General features: G+C 44.0%; 2 protein-coding genes across 5 annotated transcripts; one reads left to right on the plus strand and one right to left on the minus strand.

The window, feature by feature from the left end:
* Window positions 1-1,199: 1,199 nt before the first annotated feature.
* LOC110087628 (snaclec agkisacutacin subunit B) lies at window positions 1,200-10,087 on the minus strand. The gene is made up of 6 exons (XM_020809476.3): window positions 9,894-10,087; window positions 7,247-7,321; window positions 6,270-6,376; window positions 4,446-4,568; window positions 2,866-2,980; window positions 1,200-1,331 (listed from the first exon to the last, which is right to left on the minus strand). Exons 1-6 carry the CDS (start codon window positions 9,949-9,951, stop codon window positions 1,261-1,263), a joined length of 549 nt encoding a protein of 182 aa, XP_020665135.3. The 5' UTR covers window positions 9,952-10,087; the 3' UTR covers window positions 1,200-1,260.
* A 2,954-nt stretch (window positions 10,088-13,041) lies between these two features.
* Window positions 13,042-24,934, plus strand: LOC110087631 (alpha-2,8-sialyltransferase 8F). 4 transcript variants are annotated; one of them, XM_020809480.3, is made up of 7 exons: window positions 13,042-13,195; window positions 15,348-15,550; window positions 17,327-17,458; window positions 18,757-18,898; window positions 20,513-20,625; window positions 21,788-21,874; window positions 23,905-24,934. In XM_020809480.3, exons 2-7 carry the CDS (start codon window positions 15,438-15,440, stop codon window positions 24,365-24,367), a joined length of 1,050 nt encoding a protein of 349 aa, XP_020665139.3. In that variant the 5' UTR covers window positions 13,042-13,195; window positions 15,348-15,437; the 3' UTR covers window positions 24,368-24,934. The 4 variants fall into 4 exon arrangements, with proteins under 4 accessions (XP_020665139.3, XP_020665140.3, XP_020665147.3 ...); XM_020809481.3 differs by having other exon boundaries at window positions 13,050-13,195; window positions 15,339-15,550; XM_020809488.3 differs by lacking the exons at window positions 13,042-13,195; window positions 15,348-15,550 and adding an exon at window positions 16,146-16,422.
* Window positions 24,935-26,363: the final 1,429 nt, after the last annotated feature.

Here is a 26,363-nt window from a genome sequence, read left to right on the forward strand (position 1 = left end):
TGTACATGAATTCAGAGCCGATCAAAGTTTGGAGATGGTATTTTTTTTTATTTAAAATATTTTACCCCGCCTTTCTCCTGAAGGAGGAACAAAAAAATAGCATTTCCAAAATTGATTTTTACATTCAAAATGGAGAAGGTGGGAGAGATTTGAATATCTGCCTCTACCTCTTATCAGAAACAAATTATTACCATAAATACATATATAAATAAAAAACCTCTATTTTCTATTCATGTATTTTTGTACTTTTGGATTGTCCTGTATGGCTTTTCACTGGACCCAAGGACTGAGAACCAAGTATTTCTTTGATGTATCCTTATCTGTGGCGTGTCCCCTCTTTGTGAGGTTCTTTCAGCACCAGATAAAAATGCTGTTGCTTTAAAAAAATCTAGGCTTTTAAAGTCAACATTTTATTTATTACTTACTGCTGCTGCTGCAAATGCTTCCACCACCACCCCAGTTCGGTTGAAGGAAGGGTTCTCTCTTTTTTTTCAGCATTTGTGATCTTTTAGTACTGTATGATTTCTTTCAATATGTATCATAAGCTACTTAGGACATGAATTTTTTTAAAGGCTCAATACAAACGTACTAAAACAGCTACAGTACTCACTTTAGAAAGTACAGTCGGATATGCTGAGTCCTTCTATACAGCTAACTGGTTTTCCATGTACTGTAATTTTCTGGATGCTTACTTTTTCCATTCAAACATATTCATTCTAAGAACTAATTAAGACATTCAGAGGAGGCACATACTGCTGTTCTCTAGAACAGCGGTCCCCAACCTTGGGCCTCCAGATGTTCTTGGACTTCAACTCCCAGAAATCCCAGCCAGCAGAGGTGGTGGTGAAGGCTTCTGGGAGCTGTAGTCCAAGAACATCTGGAGGCCCAAGGTTGGAGACCACTGCTCTAGACCATATCACTTCAGAATTCAAATGGGGCATCGTAAGCTGCTTAAAACATCAACTTTTTCTATGCTCAATACAGTATATCACTTCAGAATGCATATGAAGCATCGTACATTGGAAGAGTATTACATACGAAATAATTTGATGCCTTTTCTTTGCTGCATGCCAACTAAAAGCTAATGATTACATGATCAATTCTCATTAGAATGAAACCAGTTGAACTTGGATTGGCTCCAGAGCAGTTACAGCAACCAGAATTTTTTTTTATTATAACAAAATTATTTATATAACAAAATCATGCCATGACGTCCTAGATTCAGAAGGAATTCTCTGCTATCAGCTTCAGGATCCATCTTCAGCTCAGAAGATATTTGCAGACGAACCTAAGCGAAGCATCTCTACTTACAGATTTCCAATAAATGTTACCTGAAAGAAAGATGAAACAATTGAATATGAAAGGGGGAAACTTTGATGAAAGCTGTGTCTCCCAATGCTTTCTATCCATCCATATTTCCTGTTGTTATTACTATAAAACGGTAGAGAGCGCTGATGGCACAAAAGTATCTATGAGACCAATGAATGGGAGGACGGAAAAATGGCTTTGCTCTTGGGATCACAGAGACCCCACTCTCTTGTGGGAAAGCCACCAAACTCCTGCAAAAGCCGTAAATATTCATATCATCTCTTAACCTGTCAGGCTGCTGGGATTTTCTTTCAGAATCTCTGGTTAGACTACACTACTTTATGAGGCTTAAAGGTGAAAACACGTAGCAGAGCTTTTTCAGTTATGGACTCCAGGGCTTTCAGAGAAGGATAAAAGAATGTGTTGCTCAGAAAGTTAAACAAAAACAGGGCATCAGAGAAATTGCTGACTAGTTTTGCCCAGATACAATGAAATCACATAGTACTTGGCAACTAAAGAGAGGGTGGGCAACCACCAGGGATCTGGAAGCTGCACAGTACCCAATCACTAGACTGTGGCTGCAAATCAGAAGATCCTAGGTTCGACTTCTAACTGACTTGCCAAAAAATGTCAGGGATCTGACATGTCAAAACAGCCTTTCTTACAACCTAGGTTGAGCAAGAGGGGCTTTTGAGGCCAATAGTATTGACCCCCGTCATTGGACGACTGCCTTTCGGAGGCAGATGCTGCCGGGCATGGAGCAACAGGGAGATATCTGATGAAAGATTTCAAGTCGCAGTACTGGAGTGTGACAAGGACCAGAAGCCACAACTTCTTCACTAGTCACAATTTGCCACTGCAGTGTTCACTATTGCACTTAACAGCGATGCAAAAACTAATAGGGTAACGGGCATTATAGCTGTAAGGTAACAGATCGCTTCACTCCTTCTGTGATGCTGCTAAATATTTCACAATTTTGACTTACGGCAAACATTTTCTGGGTAGAGAATACTGTACTCAGAAGTGATTGACCATTCCCTTCTTCTAGGGAGCATCCTGGGACTGTGCAGCTTGCCCAAGGCCACTCAGTCTGGCTCTACTCACAGAAGGTCCAGTGGGAAACTGAAGTCTAATGGGGATATACTGTCACTAAATTGTGATGGAATATTGTGTGGTGCATGTGCTGTGTCTGGCTATGTCTGTTGCTTCAGTAGGGGGTACCGAGGCAAAAGCAAGGTGGAGAGAAGGAAGGTGTCGGGTGGTTCTTAGGTAAAAGCAATGATTTCCATTCCTTTAGAAAGATTGGAAACTAACACATCTTTTTTTTTTAAAAAAAAATGTAACTATATCTTATAGATGGTGTCTATAACTGCTTTGGGGAAACTACAGTGACAACAATTCTTTTGGGCAGATTTCCAAATTCTGGAAAAGAACCAGAGTCAGAAGCAGCACACCCTTTCCTCTTGGAAAATGTTTATGTCAACCACCAGAAGCTAATGGGGCCAGTACAAGCTAAATGCCCTCAAACAAAAGGGAAAATTCTGCCCCCTTAACAACCTCTGTCAGTTGACTGGACTGCCAGGCTGTTTGAGGAGAGTTGTTCCCGCTGGTTTGTGAAATTACTGAAGTCCCACGGAGTGTCATCAAGCCACATCCATGGGTTTGCTGTTACCTAAAGATCCAAGAATTAAAAAACCAATAAAGAGATCAGTATTTAAAAAACCCTAGAAGGCTGTTTTCTTGATTTGCAATCCTCTGCAATTAGCCATTTCAATGAGTGTAGGGCCAATTTCCTGGGGTTTTAAAGGGACGTACAGACCATCAGTAATGCAGGTTAACTTGGAATAAGAAGTTCATGTTTGATTTTCTTGTGTGTTATTCTGTAGAGAGACCCTAGGACATATTCAAAAGCATCATGATTGGATTAAATTGACCACACTTTTGCACAGCTACGTATAGGACCATGTCAGGAAGCTACAGTAGGATTTCCAACTGTGTTGGGGGGTGAAGGCAGAAACTATTCATAGGACAGGAACATTTTTCATGAATGTCTACCATTCTGATGAACCCTGGATTCATATTTCCTTCCCCCGCTGCAAACAGGCAGTTGGTCACTATTTGGGTTGCTAACTGCTCTAAATCTAAGAATGTAGACAAATGTTTTTAAACTAAAAGATGCGGAGTTCCAGAGTTTGCATGGTTGGTTGCTGACAAATTCTGGAAACCCGCAATTTCAAGTGGCGCAGGTGCATACTAATGGGGTGCCCTCCACCCTGTTTCACAGTAAAAAGAGGAAGGAGCTCCTCCGTGATAACCTCCAAGAGTTTGTTTTCCCAGAAATACTGTTTTTTTTCCTAAAAAATAAAAACATTGGTGTCAAATTATTCAGTGGTGCAGACATGAACCATAGCGATCAGATCTCTGTGTGCATGTGCATTATCTTGCAAGGCCCAGGAAAAAAAAGCGCATGCAGATTGTGCTCCAAAGCTATAAAATGCACTACAGGTGCAATTTTTAGAAAGAAGCCATATTCAAAAATAAAAGAAACAGAGCAACAGGCACAAAAGATACTCTTTGTCTGGGACACCATTTGGTCCTGATCCAAGGCTCTCAGGATTTTAAACCTGGATCCATCCAGATGAACCTCTTCAGAAAGTGGTAAAGGTAAAAGTTCACCTTAACATTTAGTCCAGTCGTATCTGACTCTAGGGGGCGGTGCTCATCCCCGTTTCCAAGCCGTAGAGCCAGCATTTGTCCAAAGACAGTTTCCGTGTTCACATGGCCAGCGCGACTAGACACGGAACGCCATGACCTCCCCACCATGGTGGTACCTATTTATCTACTCACATTTACATGCTTTCGAACTGCTAGGTTGGCAGGAGCTGGGACAAGCGAGGGGAGCTCCCTCCGTCGTGTGGATTCAATCTTACGACTGCTGGTCTTCTGACCTTGCAGCACAGAGGCTTCTGCGGTTTAACCCGCAGCACCACCATGTCCCTGGACGTCCCTAGACCCTCAGAAAGTGAGGGTGATCTAAATTTTCTGGACTGTCCACAGGAACTAGAAAACAGTGCTGGTTTTTAGACACCTCTATGTCAAACATTGTTGTTATGTACTTAGAAACAGACACCACACACCCCATGGGTTCTCTCTGCTCCGAGCCGGTAGTTGCGACTTTTGTTCATCAAGTGAAAGATGAAGTTGTTTTCTTCTTCACTGTGGACAGAGGCTAGGTGACCATCCAGTGCATTGCACCTGCGCTGGGGTGACATAAGCAAAGCAAGTGTGAGTTCCTTTCCAGCAGCAGGACAATATTAATCAGCCAGGAGCCTTAGCGGCTCTAGCCCAATGCTTCCCTCGTATCTGGCTGCCAGACTGGGCCATTCAAAATGGGTGTGGAGGGGGATGTTTACTACAAGGGGAGACAAAGAAGGATGCAAGGATTTCACATGGGCACCGTGGTTTGGTGAGTTAAAAATATTTATATCCTGCTGTCCCTCCATGAGCTCCAGGTGGCATTCCTGGCTCTCCTCCTTATATCTTTTGCCTATACAGCAGTGTGGTGCTGGAGGAGACTCTTGAGAGTCCCCTGGATTGCAAAGAGAACAAACCTATCAATTCTGAAGGAACTCAACCCTGAGTGCTCACTGGAAGGACAGATGCTGAAGCTGTGGCTCCAATCTTTGGCCATCTCATGAGAAGAGAAGACTCCCTGGAAAAGACCCTGATGTTGAGAAAGTGTGAGGGCAAGAGGAGAAGGGGACGACAGAGGACGAGATGGTTGGGCAGGGTCATCGAAGCTACTAGCATGAATTTGACCAGCTCTGGGAGGCAGTGGAAGATAGGGTCTGGCGTGCTCTGGTCCATGGGGTCACGAAGAGTTGGACACGACTTAATGACTAAACAACAACAACATACAGCGGTAGTTCCCAACCTTGGATTCCCAGATGTTCTTGGACTACAATTCCCAAAAATCCTAGCCAGCACAGCTAGTGGTGAAGGCTTCTAGGAGTTTTAGTGCAGGAAGATCTGGGGACCCAAGGTTGTGGGGGGCGCTGGCCTATTGGTTAGATCAAACTGAAAAGGGAGTGCTGCCCACAATTACCCAGTAAGCTTTAGGGCTTAGTAATAAATGGATCTCCAAAATCCCAGGTCGGCACTCCTCACTATCATGGCGCACAAATCTATTAAATTAGTGCTCGTCCAAATGGAGCATTTGGTCTCCTCTGTAAACTCACCTGTGCACTGATGATACGGGGTCATTTTTACAGCCATCCTGAAGATGCAGGACTTAAATTGGTACCGACAGTGACAAAAACCACCTCCCGTAAAGGGAAGAGTTGTTTGTTTCATTTTGTATTATGGCAGAGTTGGGGCAGCAAGTGCTTCTCAGCCCCAAAGCTTCTAAATATAGTACTTATTTATTAAAACAAACAACCACAAAACAAAGCAAAGCAAAAATACAAGACAGTTGCTATATGAAAACCCCAATTCAAATTTCAAAGGTAGCCGTCTGTTTGTTTCGGAAGCAAAGCCATCTACTGTTATTTTGCCTCCCCCTTTATGCTTTCAAAAGTAGTTTCTCAATAATTTGAGGAAACCAATTAGAAATGACTGACTTTGAGAAAGTGAACGTCTGGTGCTATTTTTGCCACAACCGAACAGACGCAGAAGTTCCCAAGTTCCGTCTATGGTATTGTTAGGGAAAGGGTGACCTTGGATGGAGTCTTTCCCTGTCCAGAGACTGAATCTGAAAACCTCTGCATGTCTTGGGGGATTGTGCGGCTACAGGGTCTCCTTCACATCAACCTTGCCTTCTCCCCGAAAATTGGTGGTTCTTTCTGGGCAGGCTATAGCTTGCCAGACACAGGTTTAAGATGTTTTCATGCAATCACGTGGATCATGATCTCCCTCATCCTCTGGCATCTGCAGATTTCCAAATGCACACAAAAGCTACATACTTTAGCTTGATCCCAGGTTGCTTGGTCCCACATAGGTTGATAACAGGCATCTTTGTAATGAAACCAGTCGGTGTCACAGCATCCTTGAGTGCAAGGGCATAGGTAAGCTACAAAGAAAGAGCACAGGTCTTTAGAGCAAAGAGTACTAGCAGTATAGCTTCATAATGGTACATAACATGTTTTGCAGTTCAATGCCTGGTGTTTCTAGTTAGAAGGTTAAGGAAGCTGGTGGTGGCAAAGGCCAATGTCTGAAACCAGAGCTCAAGCCACATATGGGTGAACTTTTCCAATGTTTTTGGACATATTTACAAAGCCTTTCTGCTCTTCCTTGTCCCTTACGGATGAAATTTATTTGAATCTACCCATTAGCAAGCTCTCTGACCTTCTAAGAATAGGAACTCTTATATGTCCTATTTATGTCTCGACCAAAGGGATGGTTACCTTTGAACTCTGAAATATGTCTTAGGAACAGTGATAATTCAGGTGATGGCTTGTTCTAATATTAAATCATGATCCTGATTTTTCTTCTTTCCAGGATGCCTTATTAAAGTGTGAAATGGCATATTTTTAGAGGTTCCGTTCCTCCCCATGAACTGTTGTTGATGGCAGCGAGAGAATAAGAGGACAGCCTGATTGTGTTGAGGAGGGGAGCACGCCTTCTCCACCCCTCCTGTGTTTCCCCGGAAATAAGACAGGGTCTTATATTAATTTTTGCTCCAAAATACATATTAGGGCTTATTTTCAGGGGATTTTTTTTTTCATGTACAACCATCTACATATATTCAAATACGGTCCTCTCCTCTTCTTCTGGTTGCAGCACAGTGGTGGGTGGTGGGATTTCACTTCACTGGGGCTTATTTTGGGGGTAGGGCTTATATTACGAGCATCCTGAACAATCATACTAGGGCTTATTTTTCAGGTTAGGTTTTATTTTCAGGGAAACAAGGTATTCTACAGCATAGTGATAGGGCACATACTTAACTGTCCAGCAGGACGGTGTCCGACTTCATCGCTGTCATCCCTCCGCATCCTTTGCAGGGAGTCCTCAAAACCTATGAAGAAAATATCTCCTTAAGAAGAGTACATTGCTCAGTTCTCACAAATGGCACCCAAGGAGGTGCAGTGTTCAAAGAAGTATTTATTTATTTATTTATTTATTTCATTTATACCCCGCCTATCTAGTCAATTGTGACCACTCTAGGCGGCTTACAACATGCATTTAAAAAAGAAACATATAACAAACCACATCACAAATAATAATTTACATAAATTAAGATAGAATAAAAAAAATTTTTCCCAAAGATGGCGAGAAACGGGATATATTATAACAGAAAAAGAAAGTGTTAGGTAGAAAGGGGGAAGGCCTGCCTAAACATCCATGTTTTCAGTTGTTTCTTGAAAATACCCAGCGAGGGAGCTGCGCGAATGTCAGGAGGTAAGTTGTTCCAGAGGCGGGGAGCCACCGCCGAGAAGGCCCGGTTTCTTGTCTTTTCCTTCCGGGCCTCCCTCGGCGTCAGGCTCCTCAGCCTCACCTCCTGACTCGCTCGGGTGACACGGGTAGAACTGGGTGGGAGTAAGCGTTCCGCCAAGTATCGAGGCCCTAAACCGTTTAGGGCTTTAAACGTAAGCGTCAGAACTTTGAAGTCAACGCGGAACCGAATGGGCAGCCAATGCAGCGCGGCCAGAATAGGAGAAATGTGATGGTATCTTCGAGCTCCACTTAGGAGTCTGGCCGCCGCATTCTGCACCACTTGGAGTTTCCGCGTCAGCCTCAAAGGTAGCCCCACGTAGAGCGCATTACAGTGGTCTAATCTTGAGATTACGAGCGCATGGACCAGGGTGGTGAGCGCCCCCACATCGAGATAGGGTCGCAGCCGGGCTATCCGCCAAAGATGAAAAAAGGCGGTGCGGACCACGGACGCCACCTGAGTCTCCATGGAGAGCGCCGGGTACAGGTGGATCCCCAGACTGCGAACCCCATTCTTTGCGGCAAGAGTCACCCCCCCAAACGAGAGGGAGTCACCCAAGCCGCCAACAGTGGGGGCACCCACCCTCAAGACCTCCGTCTTGTCCGGGTTCAGCCTCAGCCTGTTCTCCTGCATCCATTCCAGTACGGTCCCCAGGCAGCGCTGGAGGGACAGGACGGCATCACCTGCAGTTGGAGTAAAGGAGATGTAGAGCTGGGTGTCATCCGCATACTGATGACACGACGCTCCACATCCCCTGATGACCCCACCCAGCGGCCTCATAAAGATATTAAACAGCATTGGGGAGATAATCGACCCCTGTGGAACCCCACAATTGAGGCTCCACGGGGCCGAGACACTCTCCCCAAGCTGTACTCTCTGGGGACGGTCCTCCAAGAAGGAACGGAGCCAGGCAAGCGCCAGGCCACCAATTCCCAGCTCGGAGAGCCTCCCCAGGAGGATACCGTGGTCGACGGTATCGAAGGCCGCTGAGATGTCGAGAAGGACTAACAGAGAAATTTTTCCCGTCAGCCTCCCTCAGTAGGTCATCGTACAGGGCGACCAATGCCGTCTCTGTTCCGTGGCGCGGCCTGAAGCCGCCATGAGAGTCTGTGCCGTCGCCTTCCAGTTAAGCCTAGACTTTTTTTCCCTGAAAAGCACTTTTGTAGGGTAGTTGTTATTTATTGCTTTCTCGAGGTGTTGGCACAGGCTTTTGTTTATTGCCAACTACCCAGAGTGGTGCTTGTGACTAAATCAGGCGGTATATAAGTTTCCGAAATAAGTAAATGAATAAACATGGAAAAGAGTTTTCAAAAAGTTTTTTAAACAACACAAGGGTTCAGGTTTGATCCTTCTCGGACCTACAGCTGGGGATCTGATGCAACACACCTCTGATTCTCACGGGCCTCCCACCCACCCACACCTCTCCTCTGTTCAGCACCTTTTGTACAAAGACATCGACACCTTTCACCTGTCCTTTTGAAAAAATGGAGCTGGCACACAGATCTCATTCTTGGGCCATCCCTGGCCGGTACCTGGACTGTTTGTCTGCCCAATTATTATAACCGGGATAAGGTTCTTTCCACTAGCGGGGGACCTGAAGACAACCCAGTGGATGCCTCTCCTTCCGTTTCATGTGCAAAAGCTGATCGACGTTGATAGTTGAATCTTTCTTAACTATTGGTGAATGGGACAAAGCCCTGAATCACTCCTGAAGATGACAGGCTGGCTTGATGTATTCAGTGGCCACCCATCCCTTATCCTCTGATGTCTTATTGTGGTCTTCCATCAGTACATCATCTGACAGCTGAAGTGACACTTCCCTTTGTCTAATGCCAGTCCCGTGCAGTCTAGCTAGTATGCTGCCAGAAGGACTGGGGGTGGCTAGTTCCCCTCCAAGAAACAATTTTGGAAATCTGATTGGGGATGCCTTTGCTATGAGAACCTGGGGAAGGTGTATGCCCACTAAATTTGGCACCCTGGGGATAAGGCCTCGTTGCACCATCCTTGTTACAACCCTGCCACTTGGACCCATCAAGACCGCTGGGGATTACCCACTGAGTAGGCAGCCCTTTGGGCACAGCTGATGCTTAATGTGATGACCCGACATACGGATCTGCCACTGCCTGTCCCTTTCTTGCATCCTCGGGGTCTTTACCTGCTGTAATGCTGCCCATGATCACGACAGCAGTGATGAGGCGAGTCCAAGCAGCCATGTCTGAAAGTAAAGGGGTAGTTGAGAATCAGAACATAGAGGCAAGCAGGAAACAAGAAGACAATCCAATCTGCATATTGATATATCAAGATTCTCTTCTCTATGGGCTCTCCAACTAAGAGGCTCTCCAGAGATATCTATATCTATCTATCTATCTATCTATCTATCTATCTATCTATCTATCTATCTATCTATCTATCTATCTATCTATCTATCTATCTATCTATCTATCTATCTATCTATCTATATCTATATCTATATCTATATCTATATCTATATATATCTATCTGTATTTGAATACATATAGATAGTTGTACATGAACAAAATAAAACACCCCCTGAAAATAAACCCTAATGTGTATTTTGGAGCAAAAATTAATATAAGACCCTGTCTTATTTTGGGGGAAACACGGTATATGCTTGTCACTTGATCTTTTAACAGTAGCCATGGTTTAACTGTAGCTATAGTTGAACATACTGTAGATAGAACTGTGTTGCTTGATTGATTTCATTTCATTTCTATCCCACCTTTCTCCTAATGCTGGGACCCACGGAGGCTAAGTGATAAAAACATAATCTACTGGAAAAAAACAGCTCTCCCAATAAGGAAGTACCAACAGTTTCCAGTGCACAGTTTACTGTATAGCCTGCATAGCGTCTCCATGTTTGTGGATAAATGTTGATAACAGAAACAACACGGCTGATCTGCATGGGTCTTATTTAATCTTATTTAATCTTTATTAGTTTATTACGACAATGGGGAACAGGCTCAAAGTACATATTTGAAAAAGATTCTGTTGGCCAGTTCAAAAAACTCAATTTGCAGCCCATATAAATCAATTTTATCCTTGCATTGTGTGAATGATGAAATATCAACTGATTTAAATGACACTTATACATGTACAGTATGCAATTCTTATTGCCAGTGTGACCACAGTCTCTGTCCTTTTATTCTCTTACCACCATCGACAACAATTCATGAAAAGGAACTGAACGTTTAAAAATAGACAACTTCACACTTTAATAAGGTAGCCTGGCAAGAAGAAAAATCAAGACAAAATCAGGATCATGATTCAAGACTCGAACAAGTAAGCCATCCCCTGAACTAACCCCTAAGAAATATTGCTTGTGGGAGATGCTTTTAAATTCTGCCCAACATGCAACCCAGTGAAGCAGGAAACTGCTCAGTGGCAACTCAAGGTTGCTAGAAAAAAAAGGAGGACATGGGGAGGAGAATCTACTCGGTTGGAACCTGCAAGATGCCCCAAAGTCCATCAGACTTGACCTTCATCAGACTGGTTCAAGAATAGCATGTAGGGCAGATTAGGGTTTATCTTTTATGGGCTGCTATGAGGCAGCTGGTGTTGGTGGCTAATCTGAGTAAACTTCACTGACTCAAAATTTTGCATGGATTTTAAGGATTAGGTGGGCAGAAATCTTATCAAGCGATGCACCTAACACTAGGACTCCATGCTAATAGCCCAAAGAATATTTACCTTGGTCGAGTTAGATGTTGCTTCCCCATTTAGAAGGATGCCTCTCTGAGCAACAGGGTCTTCTTAGCAGAGGACCTGTATTTATAACAACTGGAGGCAGCTGTATTTACAATATCTCAGATGCACACATGAATGAATCATAATTGACAATACAATACTAAAAAAAAATCAGACATCTTCTCAGATGTCCATTCGTTATAATTACACCCGGTATCAAGTAACTTGGCGGGCGAACCCGCCATTTACTCAACTGTTAATAGGAACACCTTGTCTAAATAAATCCCCCCTTAGCTTTCCCTTAGCTTTAATGACAGGCTGCCTGAGTGGTGTTTTTAAATCGATTGTTGTACTTTCGGCTTTGAATGCGTTTTGGTGTTGCTTTTGTTTGCCAATTTTTGTATGGTATTTATTTGAGCCTCCTCAGTATTTATATACTTCCTGTTTTTAGCTTTAAATATTGTCTTTTAATGATGTAAGCTGCCTCGAATCCTTTTCAAGGAGAAAGGCAGAGTAAAATTAATTTAAATAAATAAATGCTGAATAATAATTTGCTTTGCTGGTTTGTGGAGTCTTTATGCAAGTCAAGAAGCACCGGGGGGGGGGGGTTATAACCACTAAACTGGAGGTGAGGAGAAAGGTCTTCCTCCTCATCTGTTTTTTCATTTAATTATATAGTTGCCTATTTCTACTATTTCCGCACCACTTGATCTAATAGAATCTGGATGTGTGCAGATTTAATTTTGGACTATAATCCCCATAATTCTTCAGGCACCATGACCACTTCTGTCTGCCTGGGGAATCCAGGGAATTCTAAGCCCAGAAACACAAATCTCCACACCACCAATAAAAGTATAAATCTAATAGCTGGGCTGGGTAGCTTAGGTATTTGCGGTTGGCATTTTGATTCCCCACTGTATGTCTCTGGAGAAGAGCCAGCCCGTGTAACCTTGGGCAAGCTGCACAGTCTCACAGCACTCCCAGAACAAGGGAAGGGTCAACCGCTTCTGAGTATTCTGTACCTGTAAAACCCTGAAAAGGTTTGCCATAAGTCAGAATTGTGAATTATTTAATGGCATCACAGGGGTGAAGCAGTCTGTTAATTTACAACTGTAATGCCCATAACCCTCTGAATGTATCTAGAAAATCCTGGAAAGAGATGCCATAAATCAGAATCAACCTGGCAGAACTATTATTATTATTATTATTATTATTATTATTATTATTATTATTATTATTATTATTATTATTATTATTATTATTATTATTATTATTATTATTATTATTATTATTATTATTATTATTATTATTAACAGTTAAAACCCATTTAAAAAGCCGACAAAGGCTCCAAAACAGTTCTAGAATAAATTTTACACGTGATCCGCTTAACAACAGCCGTCATAATCAGGTATATTTTTCAGCCTTAAAACGGAATACAGTCTCCCCTCTTTTCCAGGCTATGCAAGAATGCATTGATGGACCAATCAAATAATAATTCTTTAATATGTATCCATTTTTGTACAGTCCAATCACGAAAGCAGCGAGACTGGGTCAAACTAACCGAGGGCTTATTCAGATAGAGAATCTACTTTTCTTTTTAAAAAGGAGAGAGATAACATTGAGAGTTTTTTTCAGGAGAGATCGAGAGAGAGAAGGGTTTGGGGATTTTGTGTCTAGGAAGAAGCGGCAGACAGAAACGTCCGTAAGGTCTGAGCTAGTTGGATCGCAAGCAGGGCTGGCGGGCACCCAAGGGTGAGCTTAAAAAGATGTGGCCTTCTGGAGCTTTTCCAGGGGTGGCTCCCTGTGGCTTTGTGGTCTTTGGAACTCCCAGCCTCAACGTCTTAGAGTCCATAGGAGTTTGTGTGTGGGAAGGGGGGGAAAGGAGGTGAAAATGAAAAAGGAGTGCCCGCAGATCCGCCGGCTGGCCCAGAAGACAGACGGGGGGGGGGGGCAAAAAAAGCAGCCGCAAAAGGTGGAAGCCCCATGAATTGGGGCAACTTGGCTGTATTTTGGGGGTTTGGGCTCAGAGCGGGCTGGGAACTGGGATGCCATTTGGAAAGTGTCCACAAACATTCAGATCATCCAGGGAGGCCTTGCTCTTGGTCCCATGCCCTTCACAGGTGCCTCTGATGGGGATACAGGAGCAGTTCTTTTCTTGTGGCTCCTCCCCAGACTCTGGAACTCCCTGCCACTTGGAAACAAGGCTGGTCCCATATTGGCCAACAGGCAAAGAGCTTTCTCCTCAGGCCGGCTTTGAGGCCGAAGCACCGGCTCACCTGAGTAGGGGTGTTTTCAACAGAGCCTTGGGCTTTTGAAGGCATTTTGGTGTTTTGCTTTTTTGTGAGAGGCCACTTTTTAATGTGGCATTTTGTTTTGGTTCTTGTCCGATGCGTAGGTACTTCCCTGCTTTTAAAATATTGGATTTTGAGGGTGGAAGCTGCCTGGGGTCTGCTTTAAGGAGAAAGGCGGGGTAAATAAAATAAAATAAATCAATGCATGCTGGCCTACAGCGGCTGAATTTTCCACCCACACCCACAGAATATGGCCGTCACTCTCTCTTCGTGGTCTTTTCGCCTCATCTTTTTTTTTAAATCGTCCGCCATCTTGGCTCATCTCCTCAGCCGGCCCTTTTTTCTCAACCTCAGCCTTGCCTCTGAATCTCCTCAGAAGCCTAGGTGGGCACCGGTTTCTTCAGAAATCTCTCCAAAATCACTTCAGAAATCCACTACTGAATCACCTTGAGGTGATTCGGAGGTTTCTCCACATTTCCTCAGAAATCTCATTAATTTTCCCTTCCCCCCCCTCCCTGCCAGCATCTCCTCCAGCTGTCTCCAAGTTTCCTGTGAGCTTCTTTTTTAAATATACTGTATATTCTCTAATTTCCTCTAAATTCCTTCGCCTCCATCTTGGCCCAAAAACGCTCCAAAAAATCCCAAGGCCATCTCTCTCTGTAAATAGGAGGCTCAATGGGTGGATTTTGAATCTTTGGGCACAAAAAGCCATAAAGCCACTTACATTCTTTTGCAAGGAACGTTTCTGCATTTTCTTCACATTTGGCAATGGAACTCTACATGATCAATTAAAAAAGAGAGAGAGAGAGAGAGAGAGGAAAAATTTAGATTTTGTGAGATACTAAACAGATATAGCGATCAGTAGATGTCGTGACATGGGTCTCCCCAGGGGCAAACCATGGATTTTGGCCATCTCCACCAAGATTTCTTTGTGTTCACCTGTCATTATTTGAAATAAAGGGTTTGATTTCCTGTGGGATTCCATTGGGAGTCAAGGGTAGCTGCCCTTGGAGACATAACCTTAGGTGAGCCCAAGACATTTTGCCGCCTGAAGCAAAAGCAAAAGGCACCCTTCTTTGCCAACCACGTGCCAATCAGCCAAGGCTGCTGGGTTTTATTCCAATATCTGCAATGGGGGAGTCTCCTCTCCAGCGCACGAGGGATGGTAGCATGACAAACGAGGAAGTGTAGGGCTGCCCATATGGTGGATGCTGTTTTTTATCTGTCTGCCACTCCCTCCCTCTCTTAGCATTTGGTTCTGGGTGCCCACAAAGGGCAGAAAAATCAAAATTTTGGTTTGGCTTTGGGTGCCCAGAAAGGGCAGAAAAACCAGAATTTTGGGGGGTGTAGTTAACTGCCGAAGAATGGGACCAAAATGTCTTGATGCCTGGTTGTGTGGCCACCAAGTTCGATCCCAGCAGCCTCGGTCTTGTGGGAAGGCAGACAGAAAGCGGAATTTGTTTCCAAAGTCCTGAAATGACGTTCAGAAAATTATAGTGCCCCAAATGTTGTTGTGCTGACATTTTTCGTGGACCCGTGCATGGATATGAGAAAGAGGGATTTAGATATGGCTGTTGACTAACATTCTGCCCATGTTTATTGAGTTGAAACAGGGATGTATTAGTCTTTTGCAACATAGCAATGTGAAGGTGGCCCCAGGACGCAACAAACTGCCAAACAACCCTAGAAACAGGACCGCCATTATGTCGAGGAAGCAGATCTTCAAACTGAGCTTCTGGGCAATCTTCTTCGTTGGCCTTTTTGCTTTCTTGATCTTAGACAAGCAAAATCTTTTGACATTCCGGAAGCCGAAACGGTGAGTGAGGCAGACAAAATATGTTGGAATGACATCACTAAGAATACTTGTATATTAAAAGGAATCCATAACTGTGTTATGTTTTCCCCAATAAAGGAACCCAGGAGGATCGGACACACAGTCCAGAATCCTGTTGGTTAATTAAGCCAGTGTAAGTGCAATGGGGGAGACTGCAGCAATAAATGGCTACTAGTGAGTAAATTGTTTCTTGCATCCTACATCATGGACCAACTCGCACAATGGATGAGGGATATAAGCAGTGACTCGTTAACCAGCAACAACTCCACAGTTATAGTTTTTTACCCATTGCACTTACACATTGCTGTTGTAATTAACCAATAGGATGCTGGCCATGGAACTTTTCAGCCAAACTACTGACCGGATAAGTGGAGTTCCCAAATTTCCAGGAAACTAAGGAGGGCAAACAAACAAACTACCCATTGAAGCTGGATGTTCTAGTTTACCTTAATTAGTCCCTGCGGTAATCTAAAGGCAACCCCATAGTAGAACATGGAAGAATTACACTTTAGAACAGACCTGGGCAAAGTGCGGCCCACGGGCCGCTCCTGTCTGGCCCGCCGGTCGTCGCTCCAGTCCGGTCCACCCGTCACCACTCCTGTCTGGCCCACCCGTCGCTGCTGAGTGAGCTGGAACACCGGCTCCAGTCACCCAGCACAGCAGTAAGCAAAACTTGTGAGATCCGGCGCTGGGATCTCACGAGTTTTGACTGTTATTCTTGAGCTGCAGGCTGTGGAGCCTGCAGCTCAAGAGGCCAGATGTGATCCTTGTGCAAGCAACGTGATGACACATCACATCGCCTGTGCGGGACAGAAGACAGTTGGAGAAGAAAGCCGTGGGGGAATGGAGGACAGGTGAGTTAGCTCAATGTCGGGTTTTTTTCCTTCCCCCCCTGCGGTGAACGAATTACAATGCTCACATAATTAACTCCCTTAAAAGTTTATGGAGTTAACTATGTCAGCCTTGTAGTCCATTTACCGCAGGGCCTCACTCAATGGGGTCCTATTACTACCCACAAATTAGGGGCCTATTACTACCCACCTAATGGGGGCATATTTTTAAGTAAAGTTGGTTCGGCCCCCAAACACTGTTCAGATTTTTCATGTGCCCCCCTATAGAAATTAATTGCCCGCCCCTGCTTTAGAACTACAAGTTTGAGAATCTTCCAGACTACATGGCCAGGGACTCATGCTGTATTAAAAATCAAGAGAGAGTTGGAGAATTAGGGAGAAAGGCAGATGTGGCCGAGGAGCATTAAGAAAGAAAATGAGTGATGGGGTGGGAAGGGAAGGAACGGGGGAAGAATGGGGGATTGTAGCAAAGGGGAGACCAATGTTTTTAATCCTTGATAGGCTGGTCCTTCTGCTCTTCATAGATAAATAATAACCAATGTCTTGAATTATCCCTGGAGACCAACTGGAAACCAAGGTAATTGGCATAGATTTGGAATGATAAGTTTACAAAACACTGAGAAAGGTGTGGTAATGTGAAGATGTCAGTCTTGTCCTTTCCTCCTTTTTCTTTCCCTTACTTTGCTGTTTATCGGTAATGAGGAAAGTGGGATACTAGCAAGTCATAAGGCCTTCAAAACTTGCTTTAAATGTAGAAGGCATCGGGATTCCAAATTCAGTGTTGAAATGTACTGGATATCACACACAGTTTCACGGAGCCATGTTGAAAAAGCTGAATCCTTTTTGGGTGACTGCTCTTGGCAGATGTATTTGTATGTGTCTTGAGTCATTTTGTCTTTGTTATTAGGAGTAAAACAAGCAATTCGGAGGCTGTTAAAAATGAAACTCTGTCAGACAGAGATAAGAGCATGCTGCGGTATCTGTTACTCACACAGGATCGTCCTTGGGAACCCAATGCCACAGAAGTGCTCCAGTATAGGTAATGTTTCTATTTACTCACCCTTTCAGAGAGAATCTGTAAGGAAAAAAAAAACTACTGACTATGGAGTTTTCTGGGGCGAATTACACTACCTGTCTTTTAAAACTCCAGGTGAAATCATTTTTGTAATACCATGTTTCCCTGAAAATAAGACAGAGTCTTATATTAATTTTTGCTCCAAAATGCATTAGGGGTTATTTTTAGGGGATGTTTTATTTTTTTCATGTACAACAATCTACATTTATTCAAATACAGTCATGTCATCATCTTCTGGTTGCTGCACAATGTTGCACAATGGTGGAGGGCGGGGTTTCACGTAACTCAAGCTTATTTTGGGGGTAGGGCTTATATTACAAGGATCTTGAAAAGTCATACTGGGGCTTATTTTCACGTTGGGTCTTATTTTTGGAGAAACAGGGTAAATTCAAAGCTGCTTATGACAAGCAAAACATTGAATTAGATTTCACAATGACATCAGTATATTTGAATCAAACGCACCACAGTGCAATAAATAAATAAAATATGTAATTTAATATCAAATATATTAAGGGAGGGAAATGCTAACAGTTTAAAAAATATTGTCATTAGAAACCTGGTGGAAAAATTATCCCTTTCCATAGACCCTTTTCAAAAACCAGAGAGGGAGAGAGTTTCTTTCATCCTAGACAGGAGATTCCAGAAATATGGGGCATCAGCCACAGAACAGCATCTGGACATCCCCATTCAAAAATAAGAGAAGACAGAAAATGAGACCCACTGTCTAGAGCTCAGTGGGGAACAAGTACATGGAAGAGGACAGTCCTCCTGAAGATACTAGCATGCACAAATCTTCACAGCAGGAGTGGAGAATTTCCAGATGTCTAGAGAGGGCTGAATATATTCACCCACTTGGAATCCTAGGCCACATTCTCCCAGCTGCTCATGGAGTAATGCACTTTTTAAAGTCACAAAAATCCAATCTCGTCGTCCCTTCACTAGATTTATCCTCTCGCTCACTTCCAAGCTTTGAGCCCAGGAAGTCTTTTCTTTAAGACACAAACACACACAATTCCCCTGCCACTGGTGTGAGGATAAAAACATACCTACTGAAATCATCCTCGTTCTGTTTCTGAAGGTTTTTTCTTTCTTACAATTTAAACCAGGGCACAGCACCAAACATTTGGTGGGACAGTGGTTTTGCTTGCTTGTTTGTTTGCTTGCTTGTTTGCGTGCTGTTGTCTTTTCAATACTCCTTTCAAGGTACATTCTCAGCTCAATGTCCTGGTATTCATCCTAATGTGGCTCCTGTTCCTTGGCAGAGCCGGACTGGGAGCATGTTGCAATGCTTCCTCTCACCTCGTCCTAACCAAGCGAAACACACCATTAGGTTCCAACATGAAATGTGATGGAGAAAATTCAACAATCCCTGTCGAAGCTGATCTGCTAGCCCTACTTCCGGAGGTGAGTGGGGGGGGCAGTCGGGGGAGTCTTTGTTTTGCTTTGGAAAATGGTAAGGACTAGGCAGGAATCGGAAAGGAGCGATCCATAGGGGAAAGTCTGTGGTTGCCATTTTAAGGGCATCTGCATTTGTGGCCGCCAACGTAATTTTAACTGTGGCAAGAACTATATTTATTCTGTATTGTCTGTAGAAAAATTTCTATAGAAGGATTATTTGTCTCTCCTAAATGAACTACCATTCATTGCCTCTGCTTGCCATTTAGGCGATAGGTAAAGGTAAATGTTCCCCTTGACATTTTAGTCCAGTCGTCTCCGATTCTAGGGGGCGATGCTCATCTTCGTTTCTAAGCCGTAGAGCCAGCCTTTGTCCATAGACAGTTTCCGTGATCACGTGGCCAGTATGACTAGACACAGAACACCATTACCTTCCCACCGAAGTGGTACCTATTTATCTACTCGCATTTTTACATGCTCTTGAACACCTAGGTTGGCAGGAGCTGGGACAAGTGTTGGGAGTTCACACTGTTGCGTGATTCAATCTTATGATGGCTGGTCTTCTGACCTTGTAGCACAGAGGCTTCTGCAGTTTAACCTGCAGTGCCACTATGTCCCTAACAAATTTAGGCCCTATTCAGGCCTACGTATTCAGGCCTAAATTGGCATGCAGAATAAAAATGTGAAGAGAGGGGTACCCTAGCTCTTCCCCCTTCATCTCTAATTTGGGTAAGGCGTCCTTCCAGCATGAAAGACAGCCGTCTGAAGCAAAGATTTCCCAGTATCCATGGTCACTCCATCTGCATTAGAACCTCATTTCTGGGTCTTCCAAATGATATGGTGAGCATTCAAAGATGGCAGGACCGCTGCTCCGGATTGTTGTCCTCTACATGTGTGGGAAGCAGTGGAAGCAGACCTAAAGAAGTCCCTGTCCTCCCACAGTTACTCTATACATGAGCTGTTACCTCAACCAATCTCTGAGAGAGGTAGAAAAGCTCCTCTTCATACATTTTCTCCACTCCATGTATCATTTTATGGATATCTGCCATATGCTGTTTTAGTTATTAGTTCTCTAGCCAAAAAGAGCTTAAAATGTTTTAACCTTTCCTCAAAAACAGCCTTACATTCCTTGATTGTTTTGGTTGTTCTTTTCACCAGATTTTTCATTGCCCCCCCCCCCAGTTCCATCTTTGCAAACTAGGGAATGTGCTTTACTTGACGATCCAAGAATACTACACTGGAAGATTCATAGCAGGATTTGAAATCAGAAAATGTTGAAATTTCCCAACAATAACCATGATGCGTTCTAGAATGTATCTGTTGCTCCAGTTATGTGAAACTGATTTTACAAAACCTGGGATGTAGTGATTCTTGCAAAAAGTAATGTGGTTTACCTAGATTGATCACAGAAGGCCAGTGCAGTACAGAAGTAGATGGGTTATGACTGCAATTTGATATAAATAGAAATTGTGGGTTAATTTTTGATTGCATACATTTTCCTTTGTATTTTGACTGATCACATACAAATATAATTTCTTTTGCACATTTATACAGAATTATTTTGACAAGTATAAACATTTTTAATTCTGTTCTCTACTCTTCTCCCCCCCCAATCAATTCTAGACATCACCTTTCTTAGATTATCGATACAAGAACTGTGCAGTGGTAGGGAATGGAGGTATTTTACGAAACAGCTGCTGTGGGAAAGAGATTGACCAAGCAGATCTGGTGATCAGGTAACTCTTGAGGGTGATTTCTTTGCTGCACTTCAGATAGGTGGGTCATCAATAACACTGGGTGTTCACTCTCACAGATACAGATAGGAAGAATCTTTATACCTGAGTGTTGGTTACTCCCACATATTGAGTCATATCATCAGTCTAGGTTCACCAGCTACTGCTGTCTCTGGACTGTCAAAAACTGTCCAAAGTTTTGGCAAAGTCTTCACTGCAGAAGGGAAAGGCTGGTCTTGGATCCTTGGCCTAAATGTGCACCACTTCACCAGTGAGTTAGATCGCTGCTCAAAAGATTCCAGTGGTATTTTCTGCTGTTTCTAGCAGTAAGTCTCCAGGTTCGGAGGCAAAAAGAAGACCATTTTCAGCCCTGCCACTTGTGGTCTTTTCAACTGGAAGCCTTGAAGAATACATACTTTATAGGTGTAATTCTGCTCCAAAATGCTACTCTTGTGCACTCACATGTCCCATTCATGTGGGTGAGAATAAGCTCATCAAATCACTTTTTCTGTGTTTGTGTGCACCGCATGCTAAGGTGTAAAAGAGGGAAAGAACTTGTACATAGAGCTGATGATCACTTACAGCAGTGGTCAGGGAACAGGGGTAAATTACCCCAAATGGGGTAAAAATGAAAATCCTGGGGGTAATGAGGACAGGCATTTTACCCCCAGGCATTTTATTTCCGACAATGCTGTGTGTAGGCAGGCGTTCTGTCGCGGGGAGAACAAGCCCCGGCGACAAACTGCACAGGGCACCTGCCTGTCCTCCTCGCCTCCAAAGTGGGGGAGACGGTGGCGTACAAGGCCAGCTGGATTCTTCGCCTGGCGGAGCCCTGGCTGGGGCTCTCCTTCCTGGCCACGCCCACCTGCCCGGTGCGCTGGTGATGAGGCCCCCTTCCCACCCCGCCTCACCTGAGCTCATGCCCAGTGGACCTGCCAGTCCTGTGGTGCCCGCCTAACCTCCCCAAGGATGCACTTTCCCAGCAGTGTGGCAGCTCCAGAGTGGCTGCCCGGATGGTGGCCACAGGTCCCGGGGCGGGGATCGGCCACGGATGGCAAGAGTCGGGGGGGGTAATGTCAATGTAAATAATTGGGGGGGGGGGGGTAAAAGGTAAAAAAGTTCCCTGACCCCTGACTTACAGCATGCACTTTCCCTGCTTATCCAGGTTCAACCTGCCTTCCATGAGTTTCCCTGAAGATGTGGGAACCAAGACAAACTTGGTGACCATCAACCCTAGCATCCTTATGGAAAGGTAAGCTGAGATGGGAGAAAATACAGATGCGTCAATCTTGTTCTGTCATCATGTCGGCAGCAAGAAGTAGTAACACTTATCTTCTGTTGCTTCACAATTGCCTTGTTTGTGTGAGTTTGATAGAATAGTGATGTTTGGTTCATTTACAAAGAAAGGAATGTGTGGATTTTACCTATTTAATGGTAAGCACAAAAACACCAGTATTAGAAAAACAGGTACATGTCAGTAGATGAGCTGGCTGCCAATATGCTTCCAGCCCAAAGCCAAAGTGCCGGAGACAACATTTTAAAGCCCTAAACCACCTGGGTGTTTGGTACTTGAAGAAATGTCCTTTTACACATACACCTAACCACATAGATCCCTCAATCATGGGACTTTGCAAATTAGCACTACACCTACAGGAAAGAACAGAGGGGAGGATGGCCCTTCTCTTTGAGGATGGATCATGTTGGTCAGACCTCTCCCCAGATCCCAGGGTCCTCAGAAGTGAACTTACTCTTCTGGGAATGTCTCATGGCTTTGAATGGCTGGTTATTGTTTTTTTAATATGCATGTTACTTGGTGGCCAGTGTCCTGTACTCTCAATTCTTTTCTTGAGATTCAAATATCAGAAATATATGTGTGAAGGTACCTCTACTGTCTGCTGGATGGAACCAACTGCTGCTATTATTGTTTGGTAGGAAGACTTTGGGAAATGCAGAAAACACAGGCTGGAGTTTTAGCGTGTAAGCGTAAAAAATTCTTTTTCTCCCCAGCTGTCTTCACAGGTATCGTATGCCAATGTCACTCTTGCTTTTCAGCAGATCAGAATCTGGACAGGTCCTATCACACATGCCCCCTGCCAACATTATTCTGAGGATACAACACTTGCTAACTCCTGTGATCTTTAGTGGAAAAAAAAAAACACCTCAGGATAAGCCAGCGCAACCCCCTCTGTCGGGGGGGGGGGTTCCTACTTATTCTGCTTCCAGTTTCTAAATGGTTTCGATTTGTTTAAAATGTTTTAAGTTGCCTAAGTTGCTTTTGACTGTGGTCTGTGGCCCCCTCCTCTGAGACCATATGCTATTCAGTGTTCTAAATAAATTAAAATATTACACAAAAACCCTCTCTGCAGATAGCACAGGGGCAGTGTTCAAACAAGACTATTCAGTTACTCTTTATTTTAGCTGCCAGAGGATAATCATCCTTTCAGATGCTAGAGGGAAATCTTCCTGGATGTTGCCCCTCCTCAGTAAATGGACAGCAGACTCAGCAGGCACACCAGGTGGTTTGTTCTGTGTCCACTTAGCAATTACATTTCAGATACAGAATTCCTTTAGGACACCCATATCTGCTGGGGATAGGTTCCATAGACCTGTGGATAATAGTGAATGCTATATATATATAGCATGATAAAAGGAAAATAACAAGAAACATTATTTTCACATGTATTACTAAGAACTATGCTATGTATTCTTCTCTAACAAGTACCTGTATTCATATCATGGTCTCTGGCTCTGTCTGGTGGCCTATTGTGGTAGTACATGTGAAAATTGTTTTTTTTTTCTAGATATTTTTCATTTTAATATTTTTTAATAATATCACACCATGGACAAGCAAAACCATGGATACTGATCACATTGATATGGGGGTCTTACTGTACATATGAATCAGAATATGTTGATTTGTGCAAATCAGTAGGTTCTCCTTTATCCTTTTCCTCAGATGATGCATGCCTTTCTTTCCAGTGATGTGTAAGTGGTCACCTTGAGTATCTCTCTTTCTAGTCACCAGGCACAAAGATCATTCTTCCATTTGTCCTAATGGACTAGCTTCCGTTTACCCCTTAGCTATTCCAGTTAAGTTCAGCTCCACTTTGGACTTTCCTCTGACCTGAACTCAGTAATGGTCCTTTTTTTTCTCTCCAAACAAAAGCTTCCATGATCTCCCAGAGTTGGCTGGAGGATTCTGAGATTTGGCATCCCCAAAAAGTATCATTTGTGATCAGGCCTTCTGGCTGTGACGTGCTGCTCCTTTTCTTTCCCTTGCAGATTCCAGTGGCTGGAGAACCGTCGGAAGCCTTTTGCAGATGTGCTGCGCTCCTACGGAGACTCTCTCTTCCTCATCTCCGGCTTCTCTTTCAGTAGTGGCAAAGACCTTTCCTACCGCACTCTGTACACCATGGAGGACTTTGGCTTGCGGCCACAGGCCTTCTTCCTGAACCCACACTACCTAGGCAACTTGAGTAACTACTGGAGGAAAAAAGGGTTTCAGCCATCGCGCCTCTCTAGTGGCTTTTTCTTTGTCAACGTAGCGCTGGAGTTCTGCCAGCACATCACTCTTTATGGTTTCTGGCCCTTTCCACTTGACCTGGATGGCTATTTTGTCCCTTACCACTACTACGATAACACATTTCCCAAGGCTGGTGTGCATCAGATGCATACAGAGTTTTCCCATTATCTTAGTATGCACATCCAGAATGTGCTGCGCTTACGACTTGGAAACTGCCAGTGAGGTGTCTCTGAGGTGGGGCATCACCAGTCCCACGGGCCGACAAACTGATGGCCAGCAGGTTCTTTGCATGACAAGGCCAGTGGAAGCCTGAAAAATGTGCGGAAAGGAGTGCTTTGCAATGCCTTTGTCCCATGGAATAATTTGTCCAAGTGAGGCAGTCTATTGCAAGGGGACATGGTGGAGCACAGAAGAGGCTCTTCTTGGCATCATGAGCCCTGGTTACAGCCAAAGTTAAGTTGGTCGGGAAGCATGAGAAGGTCTTCGTTACTCAACCCATTGTTTGGGATGATGCAACGGGCTTTCTAGGCTCTCTCTCTCTTCTACCATACAGTTAAACTCTTGCTGTTCAAGCAAGCTTTCTATGTGCTTGTTTAGGTTTATCCAGATATAACTGGTTTATCAGCTGCTGGTACCTCTTCTACTGTTGCTTGCTTAGTTTGTTTCTTAATTATGTTTTGTTATTCTGTTCAGTAGGGAAAGCCACACTAAGAGCCATGTTTATTCTGGAAGGGCAAAATACTGTATAAATTGTGTCAAATAAACATTGGTTCAGACCATGGTTATAAATGGTGTGGCCTTTCAGTTAGTGGACATCGGTTCCCATCTCCTCCTTGCTGATAAAATTCTCTCACATACATTAACTGATAGGACAGGCTGTAGCTCGGTGCGTTCCCATGTCTGAAGAACGAAACAAATAAGGAATCTTATGGTATGGGCATCTGTTATGGTGCAAAATGTGCAGACAGTGTGATCTTGGACTGATAAACACACGATGCCAGGTAATATTGATGTTTTGGGGAGGGGGTAAAAATAAGATTTTTTTTTAATGGCAGATAAATGACAAATAAGGAGGACTGCTTGTTACTGCAGAAGTTAAGCTGCTCAGGTGAAGCAGTAACTAATCGTTTGGGTTAAACTAGGCTATATTTTTGGCATGTATTTCGAGGAAATACTCCGCCATGTACTGAAAAGCATCTGTTTGCCATAGGACAAGATTATCCTCTATGGTAGAGGTCGTGAACCCCCGGTCTGTGGCCCGGTGCCAGTCCGTGGCCTGAGCTGGACCGGGCTGCGAAGACAGACCTCTCAGCCCCCGGACGCACTTCCCTCCCCACAGCTGCTTTGCACACGTGCATGCGTGCCAGCACCAGCGTGAGCACTCCCCCACCCCTTCACCCATGCAAACGGGTGGAGCACTCACAAGGGCAGGCGGGCGCTCCCCCACCACTTTGTGCATGCACTTGAGAGAGAGAGAGCGCACCTGCAGGGGGGCCTTCCTTCCTCAGAGGCTCAGCTGGTCCACGGTCCCAAAAAGGGTTGGGGATCGCTATGGCATATCTTGCATTTTACATAGTTTGTTTTGTTGCTTGGCCGTTGGAAGGTAAACACTAGCTTAATCAATAAGTTTAATTGTTGAAACACAAGTTTCAGAGGACACTCTAGTTTGAGAGTGAAAATGCTAATTCCCTGTAGTGTCCAGTTTGACCAACAGCTACCCAGCAAGCTTTTCCTGTGATGCTTTGAATAGGCAGTCAGACAGAGCACTCTGCTAGCTTCCCGACATTACTCATCAGGCCAAATCCTGTTGTTTAGCATAGCAAATTGCACTAGAATAGGCCCAACGAACCAATGGGGATTTGGTGCGTCAAAACTGCTCCTTAAGTTCCATTCATCCAAATGGGCCTACTCTAATTTGGACAGAATAGTCATCGGTCACAGTTGTATTTCTAGCTTAAGACCTGGTTGCTCAAACTGGAGTGGAATTGTCTAACGGTCCCCTCTGCTTCTTTGACTTGTGGTGCTGGAGGAGACTCTTGAGAGTCCCCTGGACTGCAAGGAGAACAAACCTATCCATTTTGGTAGTGTGGGTGACATATAAATTAAATAAATAAATAAATTTCGAAGGCAACCCTGAGTGCTCATGGGAAGGACAGATCCTGAAGCTGAGGCTCCAAATCCTTTGGCAATCTCATGAGAAGACTCCTCGGAAAAGACC

This window comes from Pogona vitticeps, chromosome 6 (assembly GCF_051106095.1).
Source record: "Pogona vitticeps strain Pit_001003342236 chromosome 6, PviZW2.1, whole genome shotgun sequence".
Classification (NCBI taxonomy): Eukaryota; Metazoa; Chordata; class Lepidosauria; order Squamata; family Agamidae; genus Pogona; species Pogona vitticeps.

What these genes read in the sequence shown, in the direction of transcription:
- LOC110087628 (XM_020809476.3), bottom strand. Translation starts at nt 9,951, where the DNA reads ATGGCTGCTTGGACTCGCCTCATCACTGCTGTCGTGATCATGGGCAGC. An exon ending in GAGCAGAGAGAACCCATGGG is followed by an intron (nt 2,981 to 4,445) that starts GTGTGTGGTGTC and finishes TTGGATCTTTAG; the next exon opens with GTAACAGCAAACCCATGGAT. An exon ending in AGTCCAGTCAACTGACAGAG is followed by an intron (nt 1,332 to 2,865) that starts GTTGTTAAGGGG and finishes TCTTTCTTTCAG; the next exon opens with GTAACATTTATTGGAAATCT.
- LOC110087631 (XM_020809480.3), top strand. Translation starts at nt 15,438, where the DNA reads ATGTCGAGGAAGCAGATCTTCAAACTGAGCTTCTGGGCAATCTTCTTC. An exon ending in ACATTCCGGAAGCCGAAACG is followed by an intron (nt 15,551 to 17,326) that starts GTGAGTGAGGCA and finishes CTTTGTTATTAG; the next exon opens with GAGTAAAACAAGCAATTCGG. An exon ending in CAAGCAGATCTGGTGATCAG is followed by an intron (nt 20,626 to 21,787) that starts GTAACTCTTGAG and finishes CTGCTTATCCAG; the next exon opens with GTTCAACCTGCCTTCCATGA.